The sequence below is a fragment of the Scyliorhinus torazame genome, chromosome 17 (genome assembly GCF_047496885.1).
Source record: "Scyliorhinus torazame isolate Kashiwa2021f chromosome 17, sScyTor2.1, whole genome shotgun sequence".
NCBI lineage: Eukaryota > Metazoa > Chordata > Chondrichthyes > Carcharhiniformes > Scyliorhinidae > Scyliorhinus > Scyliorhinus torazame.
This window is the reverse complement of record NC_092723.1, coordinates 11,522,737-11,547,572: the sequence shown is the minus strand read 5'-3', so window position 1 is coordinate 11,547,572 and position 24,836 is coordinate 11,522,737. Positions and strand designations below refer to the sequence as shown.

The 24,836-nt window shown below is 45.7% G+C and overlaps 1 protein-coding gene across 1 annotated transcript in view; it reads right to left on the bottom strand.

The window, feature by feature from the left end:
- Positions 1-9,197: 9,197 nt before the first annotated feature.
- The window catches only part of LOC140393713 (glutathione S-transferase Mu 1-like), a 34,645-nt gene continuing 19,006 nt past the window's right edge, over positions 9,198-24,836 (bottom strand). The window contains exons 6-8 of the mRNA XM_072480027.1: positions 15,224-15,319; positions 12,184-12,294; positions 9,198-9,379 (exon numbers count right to left, since the gene is read on the bottom strand). Coding sequence (XP_072336128.1) covers positions 9,284-9,379; positions 12,184-12,294; positions 15,224-15,319 — 303 coding nt within the window. The 3' untranslated portion in view covers positions 9,198-9,283. The remainder of the gene's footprint in view (positions 9,380-12,183; positions 12,295-15,223; positions 15,320-24,836) is intronic.

The following is a 24,836-nucleotide window of genomic DNA, read 5'->3' as shown; positions in this document are numbered from 1 at the left end:
TACATGTAATATTGTAGAATGGTACGGAATGCTTATTCCAACTTTCCCCATTGAAGCGTGGTGCTGATTTAATAAATTTGTCAAAGAGCAAGCATTCATCAATCCAGATGGGGAAGACTTTCCAACGTGCTGTTCTTGGCTGGAGAATGCTGCAGTGGACGCGCGCCCCCCCCCCCCCCCCCCCCCCCCCCCCCACTAGCCATCTCCCTTTTCTGGGCTAATCCGTGTCGCGTCTCCCTCACCCTCCAGTCCCCCAGTCAGGGGACCTCCATCCCGACCATCTCTTCTGTGTCCCCTTCCCTTTCGGCCAGTGCAGCAGCAACCCTTTCCCACCCCCCCTCCCCCCCCGCTAGATCCCTGTCTAGCTTTTTTGCTCCCCCATATCACTCCCGTAAGTCAGCTGACACCTGCTGACCCCGGCTTCCCCCGCCATCCCTTTGACCCCCCCGTGTGGGAGTCTCCCAGTCAATATACGTTCCTTCGTTCCCCTTCCCGCCTTTCTTCCCGCGCGCGGGAAAAGAACGCCGCGCTTTCCAAAGCTGCCCCGCCCCCTCTGGCGCAGCTCCTGTCGCGGCCCTTGTCTCTCTTCCCCAGCCCCATATAACATTTCCTGCGCGTGATTGACCCCCTATATACAACAACCATCATACTTCAACCCTCAAACACCCCCCCACCCTCACAAACCCTCAATTAGAGTCCAACTTTTCAGTTAGTATAAAGGTCCACGCCTCTTCGGGCGTTTCGAAGTAGTGGTGTTGGGCATTATGTGTAACCCACAGTCGCGCTGGCTGCAACATTCCAAATTTCACTCCTTCCGATGCAGCACCGCTTTGGCCCGGTTGAAACCCGCTCTCGCTTAGCGACCTCCGTGCTCCAGTCCGGGTATATTCTGATCTCTGCATTGTCCCACTTGCTGCTCCGCTCCTTCTTGGCCCATTTCAGGACCTCTCTCTGTCCGTAAACCGGTGAAATCTCACCACCATCGCCCTTGGCGGCTCATTTGCCTTGGGCTTCCTCGCCAGCACCCGGTGCGCCCCTTCCAGCTCCAGCAACCTCGGAGGGGCCTCAGCGCCCCAATCATTGTGCCCACATATGCCGCGGCATCGGCCCCCTCCACTCTTTCTGGAGACCCAGGATCTCAGATTATTTCTCCTCGACCTGTTCTCCAGGTCTTCGAGTCTTCCCGCCCACGTCTTGTGTAGCGCCTCGTGCCGCTCCACTCTCACCGCCAGGCCCAAGAGCTCGTCCTCATTCTCACTCACTCTTTTCTGGATCTCCTGGATCTTCACCTCGTGGGCTTTCTGGGTTGCCCCAAGTCCTTCAATTATTGCCAACATAGGCGCCACCATCTCCTTACGCAGCTCCTCGAAGCAGCGCTTGATGAATTCCTGCATCTCCTCTTTGTCCCTGGCCGCCGCCATGTTGCTTATTTCCCCTCTCTTCTCCCGCTGCTCCAATGCCACTTTTTAGGCCGTTTCGCTGCGGGTCCGGTCCATACAGGTTAGTAGGGGACCTCTCTTCCCCACGGTTGGCTGTAAAAAAAATTCCATTGGGGCTCCTCTAGCGAACCCAAAAGTCCGTGTTCGCGGGAGCTGCTGATTCGTGCGGCTTAGCTCCGCATAGCCGCAACCAGAAGTCTGGACAGACTAAGTTAGGGGCAACTTTACGTCAGCAATCTTATTTGGAAAGCATCACCCCAATAGCAATTAGTCGTGGCCGAGTTTCACAAAAAGACGCAATGATTTCAAAGATAGAAAAAGTGCAACTGTGAAGTTTAATTGGGCAACTGAACTGGTTAGGTAGACAGACTAGACCGGACGTGAGTTTTGATGTCTTAGAGTTGAGTACAAAAATGAATGATCCCAAAGTGGAAGACATAATAAGAGCAAATAAAGCGTTGGCCAAACTAAAAATGCAGGAGTGTGTTTTGAAGTTCCCAGTTTTAGGTGACCTTAAGCAGTTATAACTCATAGTTTATAGTGATGCGTCCTTCGCAAATTTATGTGATGGGGTTTCAAGCGCAGGAGGTTTTATAATTTTCCTTTTGGGAACAATGGTAAATGTTGCCCACTTGTGTGGAAACAAAGAAAATAAGGAGAGTGGTAAAAAGTACTTCGGCTGCTGAGACGTTAAGCCTTGTAGAGGCGGTGGATATGGCTTTTTATATAAGTATGATATTGACAGTATTTTGGGATTAGGGGATTTGGGTAATATACCTATTGACTGTCACATTGACAATAAATCCCTGTGGGAAAATGTGCACTCTACAAAAAGTGTCAATGAAAAGAGGTTACGGATAGACATCGCAAGTTTGAAGCAGATGTTGGACAGAGGGGAAATAACAAAAATTAAATGGGTCGACAGGAGCTATCAACTGTCAGACTGTTTTACGAAAAGAGGGGCGAGTTCACAGAAACTTTTGGATATTGTTAATGAAGGGCGCTTGTTTCTGTGACTGTTTTTTTTTCTTTCTCGTCCAAACAAAAAAAAAGGGGGGGACATCATGTGTGTGTTTTTGAGTTTCTTGAAATTTTGTTTTCACCTAATTATTTTTTTTCTCCAAGGAAGGGGAGACTGTTAAGTAATGGGTTAAGAGACATTGCAATTAGTTGTCTAATTTATGTGAAGTATCCATTAATTGACACTGATATGTAAAGGGGGTTCAGGTGGCCTCTGTCAGGTGGTGTGTTGTTAAGAGTTTTGTGCAGAGGCTGTGGAAGTGAAATAAATGGGTTTTGGTGAAAAGGAACAAGAACTTTAGACTCTTCATTTCACAGCAACTAAAACGTCTAACATCCATAAGAGGGTCGTTTAGGAGTCTGGCAACAGCGGGGAAGAAGCTGTTTGTGAATCTGATTGTACGTATTCTCAGATTTTTGTATCTCCTGCCTGATGGGAGAAGTTGGAAGAGTGAGTAAGCCGGGTGGGAGGGGTCTTTGATTATGCTGCCCGCTTTCCCCAGGCAGCGGGAGGTGTGGATAGTCAATCGATGGGAGGCAGGTTTGTGTACTAGGAAATTGAAGCTGCTAACCATCTCCACCTCGGCCCCATTGATGCAGACAGGGGTGTGTACAATACTTTGCTTCCTGAAGTAAATGACCAGCTCTTTAGTTTCGTTTGACAACTCTTTGTCAAAGCGCCATCCAGACTCGAAACGTTAGCTCCCTTCTCTCTCTCCACAGATGCTGTCAGACCTGCTGAGATTTAACATAGAATTTACAGTGCAGAAGGAGGCCATTCGGCCCATCGGGTCTGCACCGGCTCTTGGAAAGAGTACCCCACTTAAACTCACACCTCCACCCTATCCCCATAACCCAGTAACCCCACCCAACACTAAGGGCAATTTTGGACACTAAGGGCAATTTATCATGGCCAATCCACCTAACCTGCACATCTTTGGACTGTGGGAGGAAACCAGAGCACCCGGAGGAAACCCACGCACACACGGAAGAACATGCAGACTGCGCACAGAAGTGACCCAAGCCGGAATCGAACCTGGAACCCTGGAGCTGTGAAGCAATTGTGCTATCCCACAATGCGACCGTGCTGCCCACCAGCAATCCAGATAATCCAGTATTTTCTGTTTGTTTCAGATTTCACCATCCGCAGTAATTTGCTTCTATGATCTGCAGACTCTGCCACGTGCGGGGTTGAATGATGGGCTGGATAGGTGCTATGCAGAGGTTTGCCTGTTCCATAACATTGCCTCTGCAATGTTCCCGACAAAGTCGCTCAATGTGCGGCATCTTCTCTATTTTGGCCAGTTACAAAACTTAGTCTCCAATGTGTCAGCGAGGGGGGGGGGGGGGTGTTTGGGCTCTTCAGGGGCGCTTTGGGAACATCAGGGGGTATCACGGTAGCTCAGTGGTTAGCACAGTTCCAGGGTCCAGGTTCGGTTCCCGGCTTGGGTCACTGTCTGTGCAGAGTCTGCACGTTCTCCAGTGTCTGCGTGGGTTTCCTCCGGGTGCTCCGGTTTCCTCCCCACAGTCCAAAGATGTGCAGGTTAGGTGGATTGGCTGTGGCTAAATTGCGCTTAGTGTCCAATAAAAGGTTAGTTGGGGTTACGGGGATAGGGTGGAGGTGTGGGCTTGGGTAAGGTGCTCTTTCCAAGGACCGGTGCAGACTCAATGGGCTGAATGGCCTCCTTCTGCACTGTACATTCTATGATTCTATGATCACCAGAGCATCTCGGCTGGGACCCGACCACAACCGAGTTCAACTGGAGTATTTGCTTCAGGAGCTAGTACTGCACAGGGCTTTTGGATTCAAATCCTGGAATGAAACTTGGACTAATGACCTTCAAGCTCGCAATTAAGAGTACGCGAAGGACAATTTTGGACTTGTGTACTCAGAACCACCCCCCCACGCCCCGAGCATTGTGTTATGGGAGAGGCGTTTTCAGAACCCCAAAATGTATCATGGAGTTCAACCAACCTCCCCCTTTATTGTATTGTTGCTTTTCCGAGCACACGGCTTGTTCTCCAGGTGTGGGATTACAATTATGGACACGTGGGTTTTAAAACAAAACAATGTCTATTCCATGAACTCAACTTAACCTTTTAAAATAAACATTGGGTCTCTTAACACCCCTTACTTCAAAGATAACCCCGAAAATATTACAACACTACACAATCCTGCAAGCTGTTCTTTTAAACCTCCAAAAGACTTCAACCCTTCAAAAATAGGAGCACAACAGGTTACATTCAATATATTTATAGTCTTTGGATTGCAGAAATCACCAGACAGCTCTTTTCCTTCCTGCAGCTCTCAGCAAACCAGCCAGGCACTTTTCAGCTGCTCTCTCAAACATTTCTTAAAGGCACTCTCACATGACAATTGCAATAAGTGCAGTCTCATCACCCTTACTCACTGGAAGAAGGCAAAGAAAGAACAGAGGCCCCTTTGAAAAGGGCCCTGAGGGAGGGGAAAGAATCAGTTATCATAGAGTTTTACAGTGCAGAAGGAGGCCATTCGGCCCATCGAGTCTGCACCAGCTCTTGGAAAGAGCACCCTACCCAAGGTCAACACCCTCCACCCTAACCCCATAACCCAGTAGCCCCACCCCACTAAGGGCAATTCATCATGGCCAATCCACCTAACCTGCACATCTTTGGACTGTGGGAGGAAACCGGAGCACCCAGAGGAAACCCACACAGACACGGGGAGGATGTGCAGACTCCGCACAGACAGTGACCCAAGCCGGAATCGAACCTGGGACCCTGGAGCTGTGAAGCAATTGTGCTATCCACAATGCTACCGTGCTGCCCAACAGTTCAGGGTGGGGGGGGGGGGGGGGGGGGGGAGGGGAGAGAGAGCTGGGGGAAAGATGTTGTAACCCACAGCTGAAAGTAGCCTGCAGAAGTAGAGATGGGAGGTCTAGACAATAGAAAGACTTATGTTAGAGGAAGAATGTTTACATTCTTGTATCAAAGGATAGATTCAGGTCATGGTTGACAGGACAGTGGAACATTTGAGAGTAGGAATGTGGATGGTGAGGTTTTAACCAAGCTGCAATTTGTGAAGGGCACATCTTAGAAAGGTCAGCAGTAACTTAATCCAGAAATGATGAATGTAAAAATGTACGACCACAATTACTCACAATATGTAATTGTGAGGGGCAGCACGTAGCCTTGTGGATAGCACAATTGCTTCACAGCTCCAGGGTCCCAGGTTCGATTCTGGCTTGGGTCACTGTCTGTGCGGAGTCTGCACATCCTCCCCGTGTGTGCGTGGGTTTCCTCCGGGTGCTCCGGTTTCCTCCCACAGTCCAAAGATGTGCAGGTTAGGTGGATTGGCCATGATAAATTGCCCTTAGTGTCCAAAACTTCCCTTAGTGTTGGGTGGGGTTACTGGGTTATGGGGATAGGGCGGAGGTGTTGACCTTGGGTAGGGTGCTCTTTCCAAGAGCCGGTGCAGACTCGATGGGCTGAATGGCCTCCTTCTGCTCTGTAAATTCTATGATAATCTATGTATTTTATGACTCGGAGGGAAATTAATGTACTAATGACAAATTTGCAGATGACACAAAAATAGATGGAAGGCAAATGGTGAGGATGACACAAAGAATCTACAGACGGGTTATAAACAGGTTGGCGAGTGGGCAAAAATGTGGCAGATGGAATATAATGTAGAAATGAAATGAAAATCAAAATCGCTTATTGTCACAAGTAGGCTTCAAATGAAGTTATGCACTTTGGTAGGAAGAATAAAGGAGCTGAATATTTTAATGAGAAAGACTGCAGAAAGCTGCAGCACAGAGGGATTTGGGGATCCTCGTGCATAAATCACAACAAGCGATAGCACAGTGGTTAGCACTGTTGCTTCACCGCTCCAGAGTCCCAGGTTCGATTCCCGGCTTGGGTCACTGGCTTTGTAGAGTCTGCACGTCTCCCCGTGTCTGCGTGGGTTTCCTCCGGGCGATCCGGTTTTCCTCCCACAAGTCCCGAAAGACATGCTATTAGGTGAATTGGACATTCTGAATTCTCCCTCTGTGTACCCGAACTGGTGCCAGTGTGTGGCAACTAGGGGCTTTTCACAATAACTTCCTTGCAGTGTTAATATAAGCCTACTTGTGACAATAAAGATTATTATTAACAAGCTAGCATGCAGTGCAGCAGGTAATAGGGAACGAAAATTAATGTTGGCCTTTATTTGGCAGAAGGTATTTAGCAAAACATCGGGGGTTTTACACGTGAATGTGGAGCCCGGTCCCCTGGAAATCATTTTTGGGGTGTCGGATCGTCTCGAGTTGCAGGTGGGGGGCAGGCGTTGTAGCCTTTGCCTCACTGACTAGAACTCGAGGACACAGCCTCAGACTGAAGGGATGATCCTTTAAAACAGAGATGGAGGAATTTCTTCAGCCAGAGGGTGGTGAATCTGTGGAACTCTTTGCCGCAGAAGGCTATGAAGGCCAAATCAGTGAGTGTCTTGAAGGACAGAGGTAGATAGGTTCTTGATTTTGATTAATAAGGGATCGGGGTTATGGGGAGAAGACACATATCAGCCATGATTGAATGACGGAGCAGACTCGATGGGCCGAATGGCCAGATTCTGCTCCGATATCCTATGGTCTCTCCTTATGACAGCGTTCATGAGGCCAAACTGGGCTGACATGAACAGAATTGTTAAATGCTGACTAAATGTCGAGAGTTTAAGATCCAGGTTGAATCGGAGGCTATGGTTACCAATTATTAGGTCCAGCGTGTGCAAGCAACTAGCGAAAGGAATGGAGTGGAGTAGAGGTGTAGGAGCTGAAAAGAAAGCTTAGCAATGTTTGCAGCACGGTAGCACAGTGGTTAGCACTGTTGCATCACAGCTCCAGGGTCCCTAGTTCGATTCCCGGCTTGGGTCACTGTCTGTGCGGAGTCTGCATGTTCTCCCCGTGTCCGCGTGGGTTTCCTCCAGGTTCCTCCCACTGTCCAAAGACGTGCAGGTTAGGTGGATTGGCCATGCTAAATTGCCCTTAGTGTCCAAAAAGGTTGTGTTGGGTTACAGAGATAGGGTGGAGGTGTGGGCTTGGGAAGGGTGCTCTTTCCAAGGGCTGGTGCTGACTTGATGGGCCGAATGACCTCCTTCTGCACTGTAAATTCTTTGAATGTAGAGCAGGGGTGGCACAGTGGTTAGCACTGCTTCCTCACCGAGAACCTGGGGTTCAATGACAGCCCTTGTGGTCACTGTCCGTGTGAAGTTTGCACATCCGCCCCGTGTCTACATGGGTCACCACCCCCCCCCCCCTCCCCCTTACAACCCAAAGATGTGTAGTGAATTGGCCATGCTAAATTCCCCTTTTTTGGAAATAAATAATTGGGTACTCAATTTATTTTAAGAAAGCAATGTAGAGAAGGCAAAACCATTGTACGAGCTGTGCTATTTTCCTTGGGATGTATAGGGACAGCATCAAACTGGGGCAGTGCCATGGAGACAGGTCCTGAGAGAATTGGAGCAGGATCTCTTGGTTACCCCATCTCAAATGTCAGGTGGAATACCATCGCAACGATGGTGGCTATTATTGATCTGACTGATCAGGAAGCTCACGACACCTCTGTGCACTCTCCATCCTTGATATCAATTTCCATCTGAACCCAATTTGCCCCGAATACCCTCCTTGACCTCTGAATCTCTCCCCAGCACAAATGATGCAACCACAATGAGCAATTTGTTTCAGATGTTTCAATGTAAATCTCTCTATCCATACCCATTCCTTCCAATCTTGCCATCTCTCCTGGCTTCTGTCTACCAAGTTCTCAAACACAACATCATCTGACCACTTTCTTGTCCTCAGCACCCCCTATCCCACAACCTCCTTCCAGCTCCACCTTCTCCTGAATCTGCCCCTTGGAAGAACACTTTCCCCAGTGTTACGGTCATGATCGCCCACAGTATGTGGCCCTGACTATTTCACATCATCATTGCCCGAGAGAAGGTGGTGGTGAACTGCCTGCTCGAATACAACTGAGTAACATGCTAGGCCATTTCAGAGCGGTTAAAGTGTCAAACACTTTGATGTGGGCCTGGAGTCACTTGTAGGCCAGACCAAGTAAAGATGGCAGATTTCCAAATGGATTTTGGGGGGACGGGGGGCGGGGACTATTTAATTCATAATGATTGAACTTCTTAAATCAGTTTTTGTTAACATACAAGGGGAAAATGTTCATTCCTGTACGAGGAGTTTATATATAGACACGCTGTAAACAGTCTAACGGGAAACTTGCACAATACTACCGTCTATTGGGCAAGAAGAGTTATAACTCCGACAAAGTTAAATTTGAAGAAAGTGGACTTTGTAATCTTATAAAATGTAAATGTTAAGGATGGAATTACCAGGGCAGTAACAAAATCAGATAAATGTAATATACAAGTTTTCAACACAGACGAGAGGCATTTTATTGTTAAGCTGGAAGACTAATCTAAAGTGTGAAATACGTTACTGATCAATCTCCTGGACTTTGCCTCCCACAGTGTACAGTACAAGTTTCAAAAGGGTACAAAGTCACCCTGATAATCAGCCAGTGGATGGCATTCATAGTGTGGAACCATTCTGCACCCATTAGAATTTCCTTCTGTGCTTCTTCCCCGGGCAAGTTAGGTTAAACACACAAGTGTCAATAATAATTTGTGCAGATCACTTCCCCATGAACTGCACACAAAGGATCCCATTCACAAGCATGAAAACAATACCAAAGACTGGCTATGCAATATTTTAACAATTCATTTCAACTTTATTAAAGTTTGCCAAAAACTTTTGTACATCATGTTTGAGAAGCCTGAGGGATGTCAAATTCCTTCACGGTTTCTTGTTTCCCCATTTGGCCACCTTATTGTTGAATGGGCCCTTCATAAAGCGGTCAGATTTCAAGTATGCTGCAATCTTCTCTAGAGCCTGCAAAAATAAAATAAAAAAGGACACAAGCATTTGAGAGCACAATCGCTACAGATTAAAAATTGCAAAATTAAAAGCACACAGAAACCAAGAATGAGCCAAGTAGTTTAATTTCTTTATCTTTTGGAGGGGAAAAAAAAGAGCTTCCTTGCACTCAACAACATCCACAGACAAGAACTCTGCTCCAGAAAATTAGCGCAACCCTCAAATCTAACTCCATCGCCTTCCTCGAGTAGACTTGTTTTCCGATTGAAGACTAGGAGCTCTTATAGGACTCACAGTACATTGCATAAAATTCACCTTGCATTAATATCCCAGTTTATCACAGATCAATAATCCTCTCATTGTTGCCACTATTTCATTCTATACTTAAAACCGCAAGTTTAAAATGCAGAAAGCTACAAGAAAGAAATCTTTAGCTGCAAAAATCCCAGAGTGAAACCTGGCTTGAAATATCAAAAAAATACCATGGAGAAATGCTAATTAACAAATTCACAGGAGTCTGCTTACTAACACAAAAAGGATAAAATGTTTATTAACAGGAAAATATTTTTACACCTGACGAAAAGCTATGTGGTTACGTTCAGAGTTCAGTCAGCCAGTCCCGCCCAGTTAGATGATTCAATTCTGATCATCTTGCTGGACATTAGAACCAAGAAAATTACAGCACTGGAACAGGCCCTTCGGCCCTCCCAACCTGCGCCGATCCAGATCCTTTATCTAAACCTGTCGCCTATTTTCCAAGGATCTACTTCCCTCTGTTCCCCGCCCGTTCATATATCTGTCTAGATGCATCTTGAATGATGCTATCGTGCCCGCCTCTACTACCTCCGCTGGCAAAGCGTTCCAGGCACCCACCACCCTCTGCGTAAAAACCTTCCACGCACATCTCCCTTAAACTTTCCCCCTCTCACCTTGAAATCGTGACCCCTTGTACTTGAGACCTCCACTCTTGGAAAAAGGTTATTGCTATCCACCCTATCCATACCTCTCATAATTTTGTAGATCTCAATCAGGCCCCCCCCCCCCCCCCCCCCCCCCCCCCCCCCCCCCCCCCCCCCAATAACCTCCATCTTTCCAACGAAAACAATCCTAATCTACTCAACCTTTCTTCATAGCTAGCACCCTCCATATCAGGCAACATCCTGGTGAACCTCCTCTGCACCCTCTCTAGAGCATCCACATCCTTCTGGTAATGTGGCGACCAGAACTGCACGCAGTATTGCAAATGTGGCCTAACCAAAGTCCTATACAACTGTAACATGACCTGCCGACTCTTGTACTCAATACCCCGTCCGATGAAGGCAAGCTTGCTGTATGCCTTGACCACTCTATCGACCTGCGTTGCCAACTTCAGGGTACAATGGACCTGAACTCCCAGATCTCTCTGTACATCAATTTTCCCCAGGACTCTTCCATTGACCGTATAGTCCGCTCTTGAATTAGATCTTCCAAAATGCATCACCTCGCATTTGCCTGGATTGAACTCCATCTGCCATTTCTCTGCCCAACTCTTCAATCTATCTATATTTTCCTGTATTCTCTGACAGTCCTCCTCGCTATCTGCAACTCCACCAATCTTAGTATCATCTGCAAACTTGCTAATCAGTCCACCTATCCTTCATCCAGATCATTTATGTATATCACAAACAACAGTGGTCCGAGCACGGATCCCTGTGGAACACCACTAGTCATCTATCTTTCTCCATTTTGAGACACTCCCTTCCACCACTACTCTCTGTCTCCTGTTGCCCAGCCAGTTCTTTCTCCATCTAGCTAGTACACCCTGAACCCCATATGACTTCACTTTTTCCATCAACCTGCCATGGGAAACTTTATCAAATGCCTTACTGAAGTCCATGTATATGACATCTACAGCCCTTCCCTCATCAATTAACATTGTCACTTCCTCAAAGAATTCTATTAGATTTGTAAGACATGACCTTCCCTGCACAAAACCATGCTGCCTATCACTGATAAGTCTATTTTCTTCCAAATGTGAATAGATCCTATTCCTCAGTATCTTCTCCAACAATTTGCCTACCATTGACATCAAGCTCACAGGTCTATAATTCCCTGGATTATCCTTGCTATCCTTCTTAAACAAAGGGACAACATTAGCAATTCTCCAGTCCTCCGGGACCTCACCCGTGCTCAAGGATGCTGCAAATATATCTGTTAAGGCCCCAGCTATTTCGTCCCTCGCATCCCTCAGTAACCTGGGATAGATCCCATCTGGACCTGGGGACTTGTCCACCTTAATGCCTTTTAGAATACCCAAAACTTCCCCCTTCCTTATGCCGACTTGACCTAGAGTATTTAAACATCCATCCCTAGCCTCAACATCCGTCATGTCCCTCTCCTTGGTGAATACCGATGCAAAGTACTCATTAAGAATCTCTCCTCTGACTCCACGCATAAATTCCCTCTTTTGTCTTTGAGTGGGCCAATCCTTTCTCTAGTTACCCTCTTGCTCCTTATATACGAATAAAAGGCTTACCCTTCCCTCAACCAAGTCTCAGTAATACCAATATCATATTCCCAGGTACTAATCCAAGCCCTAAGGTCATCTGACTTACCTGTTACACTTATCGCATTAAAACAAATGCACTTCAGACCACCTGTCCCTTTACGTTCATCATCTCTTCCCTGTCTACTCTTCCCCTTAGTCACATTGAGTTTATTATCTAGTACCTTACTGGCTTTAGTTGCTGCCTCTTTACTGACCTCTAACTTCCTAATCTGGTTCCCATACACCAATCAAGCCTTTCGCTGATACTTGCTTCAAAAATCACATTTCTTACCTCAAAATGCTGGACAAAATCCTTCAGGTTTTTAAACTCATCCAGACACTTGGGTTCCAATACACGATGCTCGTCAAAGAGTTCATACATTAGAAAATCGACAAAAGTGATCTGGCAGGGAGGAAGGTTTAAAAAAAAAAACATTTTAAAATTTGTTTACTACAAAGACTAGTTTTGAGATTTGGAATTAAATCAGGTGGATGGAGTCCTTAAGTTACCAAAATAAACTCCTCACACCCTCAATTCATCAGGTACTCAACCCTGCGGAATCCCAGAAAGCTTACAAAGAAAAGTACAGCACAGGAACAGGCCCTTCGGCCCTCCAAGCCTGTGACGACCATGCTGCCCGTCTAAACTAAAATCTTCTACACTTCTTGGATCCGTATCCCTCTATTCCCATCCTATTCATGTATTTGTCAAGATGCCCCTTACACGTCACTATCGCCCTGTACGGTTGTTTACTTATCTGAAGCTGCACATTTAAAGTTTGTCTCATTTCATTCACTGTGGCCAGCATCTGTTACCCATCCCTAATTGCGCACGGGTCGCTGATGTGGGTGAGCCGCCTTCTGGGACTGCTACAGCCATGGTAAGGACGGTACTCCCATTAGGCGGGGAGTTCTTTCAACCTTTCAAGCCAGTGGTGGGTCAACGACGGCCCGGGGGCCTCATGCAGCCCACCTGGGTTCAGAGGGCGTCCCACAAGACCGTTGCCACATTCCACTGATTTGCGTCCGCATCGGTTTTTTTCCTACCGGTATGACTGAAGTGATGCACACATAAAGCGAGGGCGAGTGAAGTGAGGAGCGTGCTGATCGCTCACAACATTAACTGTAGTAAGAAGTCTTACAACACCAGGTCAAAGTCCAACAGGTTTATTTGGAATCTCCAGCTTTCGGAGTGAGTCACCTGATGAAGGAGCAGCGCTCCGAAAGCTAGTGATTCCAAACAAACCTGTTGGACTTTAATCTGGTGTTGTAAGACTTCTTACTGTGCTCACCCCAGTCCAATGCCGACATCTCCACATCATGACATTGACTGAGAGTGTGCACTCCCTCTGCATCCAGTGTAAATATTTCCTTTTTAGACTATTTGAAGTTGATGACAGTTCTATTCGTAGGTAAATGATTAAGCATTTTCTGTAGCTCATGAAATATTTGGCGTGTACTAAACGTATTTAACCTTATTCATGGGGCCGCAGTTAGTGAACAAGACGGATTTGAATCTTGTGGCCCACTGAAATGAAGGAGGGTCACTCACGGGGCCCACTCACTGGTCCAGGTCGTCCATTGCTGATTCAAGCTTTGGAGCCTGTAGTCGTTTCCAGGGACGGAGGACTCGCAAACCAAGATTTATCCATTGAGAGTAGGAAATAGCCCGGCCTCTTCATTCCAGTTATATTCTAAACCTAGTGAAAAGACAACTGCTGTGCCACAACAGAATTGGGAGAGAGCTCGCTGTTTTTATATAGGAATCAACACAAACAGGCTCCCACTGATGTAAACTGACTTGTGGTGGATCGTGATGCATTTTAGTTTACACTTTCTGCAAAATCACCAACATGACCCAGGCAAGATTCAGCTTAAAATGCAAGCCGCAACATTCAAATCCTCTTGGTAACATGTTAGACCGACTCCTCAGCAAATCAGACGCAGAGAAAGAGAGCGAAGTCCAGTCAAAGATCTGTAGGTCATCGGATCTATTTTTGTCAGATGTCAGAGGGCCTCAAGAGGGTCATCTTAAGCTGCTAACTGGAGACCAGGTGGGACACAGGCTCCTCAAAGCAGCACAAAGAAGATTTGTCTCCTTGCGCCAGCTAAACGAAAGAGCGCCCTGCCCGATGTGCAAAATTCAAACAGCCAGAGAACATGTGGAGTGTTGATGTATTGATGAAGTGCAAACAAACTCCTCACTTCACGAGGGTGGCCACCAGCATTGCTGCAACATTATCATCATCTGCCTTAGGAAATGCACGGAATACAAATGAATTGGCCTCCCTCAATTGCTTTAGTGCAAGTGGAGGGGGAGGGAACAGAAAACAAACTCATAACAACCCTCTATTCTATAGCACAGCTCCCGAGTCAAAGACCGCGAGCCGCCCAGTTAGCCTATGTGTCAAGAAACTGTTACATTTCACATAGTGAGGTGGTGAAGAACAGAACTGGAATCTACCCTTTACACACTTGCAAGCTTTTTAGTTAATGAAACGCACATTACAAACATACACCTCAAAACCCAACCACTGTTTCAGATTGCTCCTATACACGGGAGCACAAGAGAATCCCCACTAACTGTCCACCGCAAACACTCAATTAACATACCAGCAAGCAAAGAACGCAGGGGATTACTGAAGAGCGGTGAAGCCCAGAGACAAAATGGACAAGGAGAGGGGGGATGCAATACGTAAAAGGCGGCAAGGTTTGAAGAAGTCGGTGTGTAGATGGTATTTTAAACTGAGGTGCACCAAACCCTCGCGCATTTTTAAACCTGGAACCCAGGCCGCAAGACATGAATTGAATTGGTTTCAGCAGCATGTTGCAAATGGAGAGGTGGCGGCCTTTAAAAGTACTGCACCATCACCTCTCCAGGCTGGAATGCTTAGGACCAAGTCATTTCTGGGTTTCAGAATTTTCTGGATTATAGAATGACATTACAATGCCTAGCCGCATCGTTGATGTAAATATTTAGCTGAAACGTAAAACAGTTTTAAAGCATTACAAAGCTGTAATGAACGTGGTTTTACAGATCCAAATACTGCCTGCTCCCAAAGTACTGTAGTAAGATTATGCCCACAACCACACCAGAAAAACCTGGGAACTGCTCAAAAATATTACTGGATGATTGGTGTTTTCCCCGAACAATAGGTTTCCAGATTGGTGAGGTTGCAGTGCACCAAGTTCCTTCTTGGTCTCGCGTCAAGCGGAGCTTCATCATTCCTTATCAACATGCCCAACCAGAATAAATGACAAGCCAAAATTTTTTTTAAAAAGGAGCTGGTCCCAACATAGTTGGTGCAGCGTCCGCCGGGAAGCAAACTTACCTTGTCACCTGCAAACCAAGGTTTCTTCCCCAGAAAGTCGGAGAACTGCTTCAACAGGTTCGGTAGGCCTTTCAGATATTCCGCCTTCAGATTTTTCTGCAGCAAAAGTCAGGCAACAAACGGTTACATTCTCAAATCCCGATTACGAGTTCATACCCTGAACAATGAACTTGCGCAACATCTTTTAAGCATTTATAATCCTGCAAGTTTTTAAGGAATCACCTTGTAGAAAAGGGCAGGTGCAGCCATAAAGTCGGAACGGAGTGAAATTCATTTTCCTGGAATCAGCAATTCTTGCCGATTGTGTTAAAAGGTCGGGAGGCGTTTTTTTTTTTTTTTACTGTTTTGAAAATCGATTTTTGCATAGTCAGCACTCGAGGCGTTATCGGTTTCATTTAAAAAAAAAATCACGCCAGCCGAGATTATAACTCGTGAAGCATTTAATTGATTACTGCAAATTAATCCGCACCATCCCACAACTCAAATACGGGAGCATCTAACACACTAGGTGTTTCTTTTCATTACCAAGCACGGCGGAGCGTATCGCTTCGGACACATTCACAAAGCAGCGGCAGGCGCGAGGACAGGATTTTAATTTAGATCCCGTTTGGGAGCACCAGAATAGGCTCCATTCATGCTAGATCTGAGCATCGCCGTCCACTTATGGGGAACTCTATTTCACCACGCAGTCAGCTGTACGAGCCGCTGCCTTGATCGCCCCCATTCAGTTTGTGTCGCAGGGCAGCACAGTGGCCCATCGCCGACCGGAGAATTGCCGGGGGAGCCGCTGCCAATGGCCCCCGACCGGCGCAATTCCTGCCCCCGCCGAAAAACCGGCAGCGGAGGAATCCGGCAGCCGGGATTCACGCCGCCTCCCGACGATCCTTCGGCCCGGCCGGGGGGGGGGGGGGGGGGGGGGGGGGGGGGTCGGACAATCCCGCCCAGGATCCTTTCTATTTCTGATCTTCAACAGTAAACACCAAAAGCTATCACATAAAATACAATATACAGGTACACGCTCCAGGTGGCTTTGTCATTACTTCTGGCTGGTAAAGTGATGATTCATATTGGGGTGGGGGGGGGGGGGGGGGGCAGGCATCAGGAATTCTGGTTAGTCGCACATTCTGGTTAGTAGAGTTCCAAATAAAACATTGCTTACTGTAAATAGGAATAAGGGAGGTGAGGGGGATTCTTATTTGCACTAATCATCGCCAGTTTTATAATTATGAAGCTATGGAAAAAAGCCTGATGTGGGCTTAACTCCGCTAAGCTAACTAAGAGACGACATTTATTTAAAAAGTTGATGTAGTCGTTTGACTATTACACACTGATCATCGTAGAGGTAGATAGATGAGAGAGATGTGTTACACTGCAGTTTCAGATTCACGGATATCTGAACAATTTCTTTATACGTCCACAACCCCCCCCCCCCAAAATAAACCTAACACAAATCTGGAGTTGTTTCAAATAGTACTGAATCTCAATTGCAACGCTGACAGCAAGTCAGTGGATGGGATGAACTTCTACAATGTAACCAATGCATTATTCCCGTGTAAATGTACAGCTATGTCCCTCGAAAAAGAGAAACGTCTAACTTGTAAAACCAGTGGGAAAGTTCGTGCAGCGCAACAAGAGCGTCGACATTGTGGATCCAGTCTCAGGGGTCGCTGCTGCCTTTCCTACACTTTTATTCTTCACGCAGAACATCTGAAGGGCGATCACAAGATGCATGACTGCAAAGTTTTAAATGTTAGTGAGTCTCCTGTGGGGGTTCACAGTTAACTGAAAGAAATGATCATATTTTTACGTGGCGATTCTGCAGCATTGGATGACCAGCTGATGAACGATTACCGGAAAATGAACAGTTTCTCTCTCTCTCTGCACAGATGCTGCCAAACCCTGACCATTCCAGCATTTTCTGCTTCAAAGATTCATCACCACCTCTGCAGCTGTGGCCAACAGCACCATCATGTGGTGAGCTTGGCAATAGCAAGTGTTACCATTCCTGTATCGCCTATTCACATTCAAACACATATTTAAAACAATGTAAATCTTCCAAAGCGCAACTAACAAATGCCGTCAAACAAATCTCAACATCGAGCGAAATCTGGAAACAGGAGCCGGAGTGACCAAATGATTGTTCAGAGGTAGGTTCGAAAAGTGAAAGGGGTGTCATGGTGGCACAGTGGTTAGCACTGCTGCCTCAAGACACCAAGGACCCGGGTTCGATCCCGGCTCTGGGTCACTGTCCGTGTGGAGTTTGTACATTCTCCCCGTGTCTGTGTGGGTCTCGCCCACAGATGTGCAGGGTAGGTGGATTGGCCAAGCTGAACGGTCCCCGAATTGGAAAAAAATTGGGTGCGCTAAAAGATTTGAAAAGGGAGAAATGATGAGGTTTGGGGTGGAATTTCCAGAGCTGGGTGGCTAGACAGCTGAAGGTGCAGCCCTGCAGCAGGGCAATGAACTTCTGATGTGCAAGAGCCCAGAATTGGAGCAGAGCGGGGATTGCAATAGGGTTGGCAGGCTGGAGGGGGTTTGGCAAACAATACTAATAAAGAAAGCGAATGGAATGATGGAATTTATAGCTAAGGGAATTGAGTATAATGATAAGGGGTGTTGCAACTATACAAGGCATTGATATAGAACATTACAGCGCAGTACAGGCCCTTCGGCCCTCGATGTTGCGCCGACCTGTGAAATCACTCTAAAGCCCATCTACACTATTCCCTTATCGTCCATATGTCTATCCAATGACCATTTGAATGCCCTTAGTGTTGGCGAGTCCACTACTGTTGCAGGCAGGGCATTCCACGCCCTTACTACTCTGAGTAAAGAACCTACCTCTGACATCTGTCCTATATCTATCTCCCCTCAATTTAAAGCTATGTCCCCTCGTGCTAGACATCACCATCCGAGGAAAAAGGCTCTCACTGTCCACCCTATCCAATCCTCTGATCATCTTGTATGCCTCAATTAAGTCACCTCTTAACCTTCTTCTCTCTAATGAAAACAGCCTCAAGTCCCTCAGCCTTCCCTCATAAGATCTTCCCTCCATACCAGGCAACATTCTGGTAAATCTCCTCTGCACCCTTTCCAATGCTTCCACATCCTTCCTATAATGCGGCGACCAAAATTGCACGCAATACTCCAAATGCGGCTGCACCAGAGTTTTGTATAGCTGCAACATGACCTCATGGCTCCGAAACTCAATCCCTCTCCCAATAAAAGCTAACACGCCGTACGCCTTCTTAACAACCCTCTCAACCTGAGCGGCAACTTTCAGGGATCTATGTACATGGACACCGAGATCTCTCTGCTCATCCACACAGTCAAGAATCTTACCATTAGCCCAGTACTCTGTCTTCCTGTTATTCCTTCCAAAATGAATCACCTCACACTTTTCTGCATTAAACTCCATTTGCCACCTCTCAGCCCAGCGCTGCAGCTTATCTATGTCCCTCTGTAACCTGTAACATCCTTCCGCACTGTCCACAACTCCACCGACTTCAGTGTCATCTGCAAATTTACTCATCCATCCTTCTACGCCCTCCTCCAGGTCATTTATAAAAATGACAAACAGCAGTGGCCCCAAAACAGATCCTTGTGGTACGCCACTAGTAACTGGACTCCAGTCTGAACACTTCCCATCAACCACCACCCTTTGTCTTCTTCCAGCTAGCCAATTTCTGATCCAAACTGCTAAATCTCCCTGAATCCCATGCTTCCGTATTGTCTGCAGTAGCCTACCGTGGGGAACCTTATCAAATGCTTTACTGAAATCCATATACACCACATCAACTGCTTTACCCTCATCCACCTGTTTGGTCACCTTCTCAAAGAACGCAATAAGGTTTGAAAGGCACGACCTACCCTTCACGAAACAGTGTTGACTATGTCTAATCAAATTATTCCTTTCCAGATGATTATACACCCTATCTCTTATAAACCTTTCCAAGATTTTGCCCGCAACAGAAGTAAGGCTCACTGGTCTATCGTTACCGGGGTTGTCTCTACTCCCCTTCTTGAACAAGGGGACAACATTTGCTATCCTCCAGTCTTCTGGCACTATTCCTGTAGACAAAGATGACTTAAAGATCAAAGCCAAAGGCTCAGCAATCTCCTCCCTAGCTTCCCAGAGAATCCTAGGATAAATCCCATCCGGCCCAGGGGACTTATCTATTTTCACCCTTTCCAGAATTGTTAACACCTCCTCCTTATGAACCTCTAGTCTAATACTTCTAGTCTAGTACCACACCTGGAGTATTGCACACAGTTTTGGTCCCCTTAGTTGAGCAAAGATGCAGTGGCATTGGAGGCAGTTCAGAGGAGGTTCACCAGATTGATTCCAGAGATGAGGGGTTTGTCGTATGAGGAGAGATTGAACCCAGTTTAGGACTATACTCTAGAGTTTAGAAGAATGAGGGGAGACCAAATTGAGGAGCACAAGATAATAAAAGGTATGGACAAAGTAAATGTGGAACGGATGTTTCCTCTTGTGGGGCATTCTAGAATGAGAGGTCATAGTCTCAGGATAAGGCGTAGCGAAGTTAAAACGAAGATGAGAAGATACTTCTCCCAAAGGGTTGTGACTCTGGAATTCGCTCCCCAGAGTGCAGTGGATGCTTGGACAGTGAGTAAATTTGAGGAGGAGATAAGACAAATTTTTAACCGGTATGGTGGAGTTGAGGCCAGGATGAGATCAGTCAAGACTGAATGGGGGACTAGACTCGATGGGCCAAATGGCCTAATTCTGCTCCTATATGTTATGAACTTACAAACTAAGGGCAAGGATGAGGAGAGATTTCAAAAAGGTCAATTTTTTTAAAAAAAGTTGTCTAACTGGGAACCAACAAAATGCAACGAGCACAAGGATAATGGGGTTTGGTGCAAGTTAGATTCGGGGTTGAAAACCTATAAACAATTTATTAACTGTGGATAATACAAAACAAAAGATATATAACAGCAAGATCAAGCACAAGCAATCTCTCTCCTGCTTCCTCCAGCCAGTTTGAGGGGTCACCTGACTCCAACATTCACTTATATACTAGTGAGACTCCTAGTGGTCAGTTGGTGAAATACAATACAACCATGATATCACTATATCCCCTTTCCTTTGAAGGAATAAATTAATACAACATCAGTATATTTACATGTAATATGAGCCTATGAGTCTAACAGTATTATTATTTTTTATTTCTAAAAAATGGTTTAGCAAATATCTATATATATTTTTTAAATTTAGAGTACCCAATTAATTTTTTCCAATTAAGGGGCAATTTAGCTTGGCCAATCCACCTACTCTGCACATCTTTTGGGTTGTGGGGGCGAAACCCACGCAGACACGGGGAGAATGTGCAAACTCCACACGGACAGTGACCCAGAGCCGGGATCGAACCTAGGACCTCAGCGCCATGAGGCAGCAGGGCTAACGCACTGCGCCACCGTGCTGCCCTGGCAAATATATGTATTACAAACACACACAAGAACAGCAAGCAAATTATGTACAAATAGTCCAAATCTACAAATTGAGTCAATCAGGTTTTCTTCTGATTCTAGTTGATCTTCCCAAAGTTTGACTTTGCTGCTCAGAACTTGTAGATTCAATGTTCTCCATGACATTCTCATGCTCAGGAACTGCTGAACTATCTGGACACTGCAGCCGCCGTTGATTCTGACGTAGATTCATCATCCATCACATTGTTGTGAAAGTCTTCCCTGGTTTTCAACAGCACGCAATGATTTCTTCTTAAAACCAACCCTTCCTCTGTCTGTACATTGTAGGAACGAGGTGCTACTTCAAGTACAATGGCTTTTCTCAACCAATTGCCTGAATCTTTTACTTTCACAGTGTCATCTGCTCAGAGGTGGTAACGTTCTGGATACTCTTATCATAGAACTGCTTTTGTTTTGCTTTAATCTTTTGCCTTTCCTGCAGTACCACTGAATTCTCCTCCATCTTTGCAAAGTATGGAAGTGTGGCATGCAACCTTCTATTCATGAACATCTCTGCTGGCGGCCTACCAGGTTGACAACGGTGACGCTCTGTAACTCAATAGTGCAAGATATGGATCACCTCTACCCCGTAGAGGTACAGGTTCTCTTCCTGGTGCCTGTATCACAGGTTTTGCATCCTCTTTGAGTTGTGTCTTGTATGTGAATAGTAGTGCTAAAACCTGTGCACACATCGCTGAATTTGTTGATAGTGTTCTTAGAATCATTGGACCTCATGCTTCACAGGACTGATGACCTAATTATGAATCCAAGCCCTCGGATACAATATACAATGGACAAAATAAATGGTGTTCTTCATGACCACACTCAGATTACAAGCACCATAACATTTAATGCTTGAACCATTATAATCTCTCAGAGATATTTTGTGATTTCTTCTAATCGGTTGAATTTTTACATTTTTTAATCGTGCTGATTAAATTGGCTTTGGCACCAGTGTCTAACTTCAATTGGACCACTGTACCGTTCACTTCCAAGTGGTGGCAGCCATTTGTCCTCATAACTGTTGAGCTCCACCCACCTCCACGATGATATAGCTTTCCAGGGCTCACAATGCTTTTAAATTCATTGTAGCTTTAAGTCCCAAACCAAAACAACTTTGGGCTAAATTTCTTTGCAAGCAGTGGAGACACCTCGTCTCCAATTCTTGAGCTAAGTAAGTGTTCCTATTGTTTGATGATCTCAACTTTCTGGCTGTTAACCCCTTAAGTCAACATGGCTCGAACTTTGTAAGTGTAATAGTCATTGAGATGTTTAAGTTGCATACATCCCATTTTCTATAGATAAACTGTAATCTTCCCAGAACTTAAAAATGTTGCTTAAGGGGCGGCATGTGGCGCAGTGGTTAGCACTGGGACTGCGGTGCTGAGGACCCGGGTTCAAATCCCAGCCCCGGGTCACTGACGGTGTGGAGTTTGCACATTATCTCCATGTCCGCGTGGGTTTCACCCCCTCAACCCAAAGATGTGCAGGGTAGGTGAATTGGCCACGCTAAATTGCCCCTTAATTTGAAAAAAAAATAATTGGGTACTCTAAATTTATTTTTTAAATTGTTGCTTAAATGTTACGATGAACCATAAACAGTTATTTATATAGTTATTTATTTTAAATGGAGCATCAGTTTGCAATATTTTTTAAGTACTGGAGAAGTCTTTGATGTCTCCAAAAAATTATTCCTCTCAGTTATTAATCCAACAAACAAAATGATGTTTCATCACTGGAGACTGTGTCTTCCACTGTGCTGACGGATGTGGGGCTGAGTTTTGAGTAATGATTCTGAACAGTGATTTTTTGTTTGTTTGTTTGCATCTGGAACAAAACTTGCCAAACAGCGGACACTGCCTTTATTTGTGGGCTTTGACCATATCTTTTACACAGAAATACTTGGTCCTGATCTTTAACCTGGTTGTTGGTGTGCAAGGAACTGCAGGATTAAAAAATGATGCATGGAAAAGCCCAGAGTGCAGAGAACACCTCAGCAACAGTGAGGCTGACAATCCATGGTCGCCACCAACTCTCAGAAACCTAAAGTTTGTGCTGAAATGGTTCAGATTTTGTAGCAAAAATGGTTTGGTTAAGGTACTTAGTTATTTATGCTTGCATAAACGATGATGCGACTTCAGGTCAGGAGCAGGCGTGCGATTAAATGCCAATGTCTGAAAGTTACTGCTGGAATTGTGCCACTCCACCGTGAAGGCTTTTCTTCGTCTGCCTCGCTACTGAATATCCTGACGTTTCCACGCTCGCAGGGTAGATAACAAACTAAACGCAACACATAACATCAAATTCTGCAAGTGCAAGGACTCTGTTAATACAAGATAATTGTTAATTACTACCAGTCAATTTAACTGGCACTGAAGTCTGGAATCTCTTTCCTTCAGGTATCAATTGTTTGAGTTTTTTTTTTTAAATGGAATGTTTTTGGTTTTTTTAATTTGTCCTTGGTTTCTCGCATTCCAACATTCAATTCCCTCACTTTCTGCACCCCGATTTGACACTGAATTCACCCCCTTCTAACTTACAGTTCCTTCTCAATATTCAGTGCCCCTCCCCCGCCCCACACACCTCAATCTGACCGGTTAAGATACACAGTTTGTGTCTCGGTGCACTCAGATCCCAGGTGCCATGTTTCCCCTCACTGGACAGCTATCAGCTCACAGGACTGGCAACTTTGAGTGTTTTGAGCGAAAGGGTTCAGCTGCAAGTCTAACTCGCAGAAGCCGGCATTAAGTGCTCTGCTGCAGAAAAACCTTTTTGTTATTTAACACTGTAAAGACCTACGACACCGTCTCCTACAGGCGTAACTGGTACTGCAAACGTTGAGCAATCCCACGGTGGTCTTGTTGAACAGGGGGCCATTTCCAAGTTGGATTTGGATTTGATTTATTGTCACGTGTACCAAGGCACAGTGAAAAGTATTGTTCTGTGAACAGTCCAGGCAGATCGTTCCATACATGAAAAAACATAGGACATACATAAATACACAATGTAAATACATAGACACGGGTATTAGGTGAGCAGATGAAGTGTGTCATAGAATTTACAGTGCAGAAGGAGACCATTCAGCCCATCGAGTCTGCACTGGCCCTTGGAAAGAGCAATCTCCCCAAGCCCACACCTCCACCCTCCTCGTAATCCCAACCAACCTTTTTGACACTAAGGGCAATTTATCGTGGCCAATCCACCTGACCTGCACATCTTTGGACTGTGGGAGGAAACCGGAGCACCCAGAGGAAACCCACGCACACACGGGGAGGATGTGCAGACTCCACACAGACTGTGACCCAAGCCGGGAATCGGACCTGGGACCCTGGAGCTGTGAAGCAACTGTGCTAACCACAATGCTACCGTGCGGCCCATAGTGTAGTACTACTCAGTAGACATTTTTAAAAGGTTAGTACGATTATAAGAGATGTATGAAGAGGATCTGAGGGACAGAGATCGCACAGAGTCGCCAAGCTCTGGGGCCCCACCTTGAGCTCACTCCAGCATGGTCCAGAACTATCAGAAAACGCAGCTAAAGGTTAATTTCCCCCCCCCCCCCCCCCCCCCACATCCAGTACAGTTAATCACTATAAGTCAGAATAATCTATAAAAGAGATGGGGCAGTGAATACTGACAGCAATAGAAATCCCAGCTTCTCATCTGAAAATGGAATACGAATTCAAAGATTCAAACCACGAGGTTTTCGTATGATTATCATCCATTTGGCTATTTATTTGAAAGAACTTCTGAATTAACCCAACTCCCTTCCTCTTTCCCAATCATCATGTAATTTTTAAAAAAATATATTTTTTATTCTCCTTTTTGCACATTTTCTCCCAAATTTACACCCAACAATAAACAATAATCAGTAACAAATATGTCAGTCCCCATATCAATAACAACGATCCCATCCTCCCACCAAACCCCCAAACATCAGCCCGCATGTTAACATAAAGAAATGACAAAAAGGAATCAGGAATCACCCATAGTCACCATTAACACATACAGTCGTCGTCCCCCCCCCCCCCAAATCACGCAATTTTTAAAATGCAAATTAATCGGCACTATATGCCAAAATTACCTTTATTACTAATCCTGTCTCGAGCGGTTTTTGAAT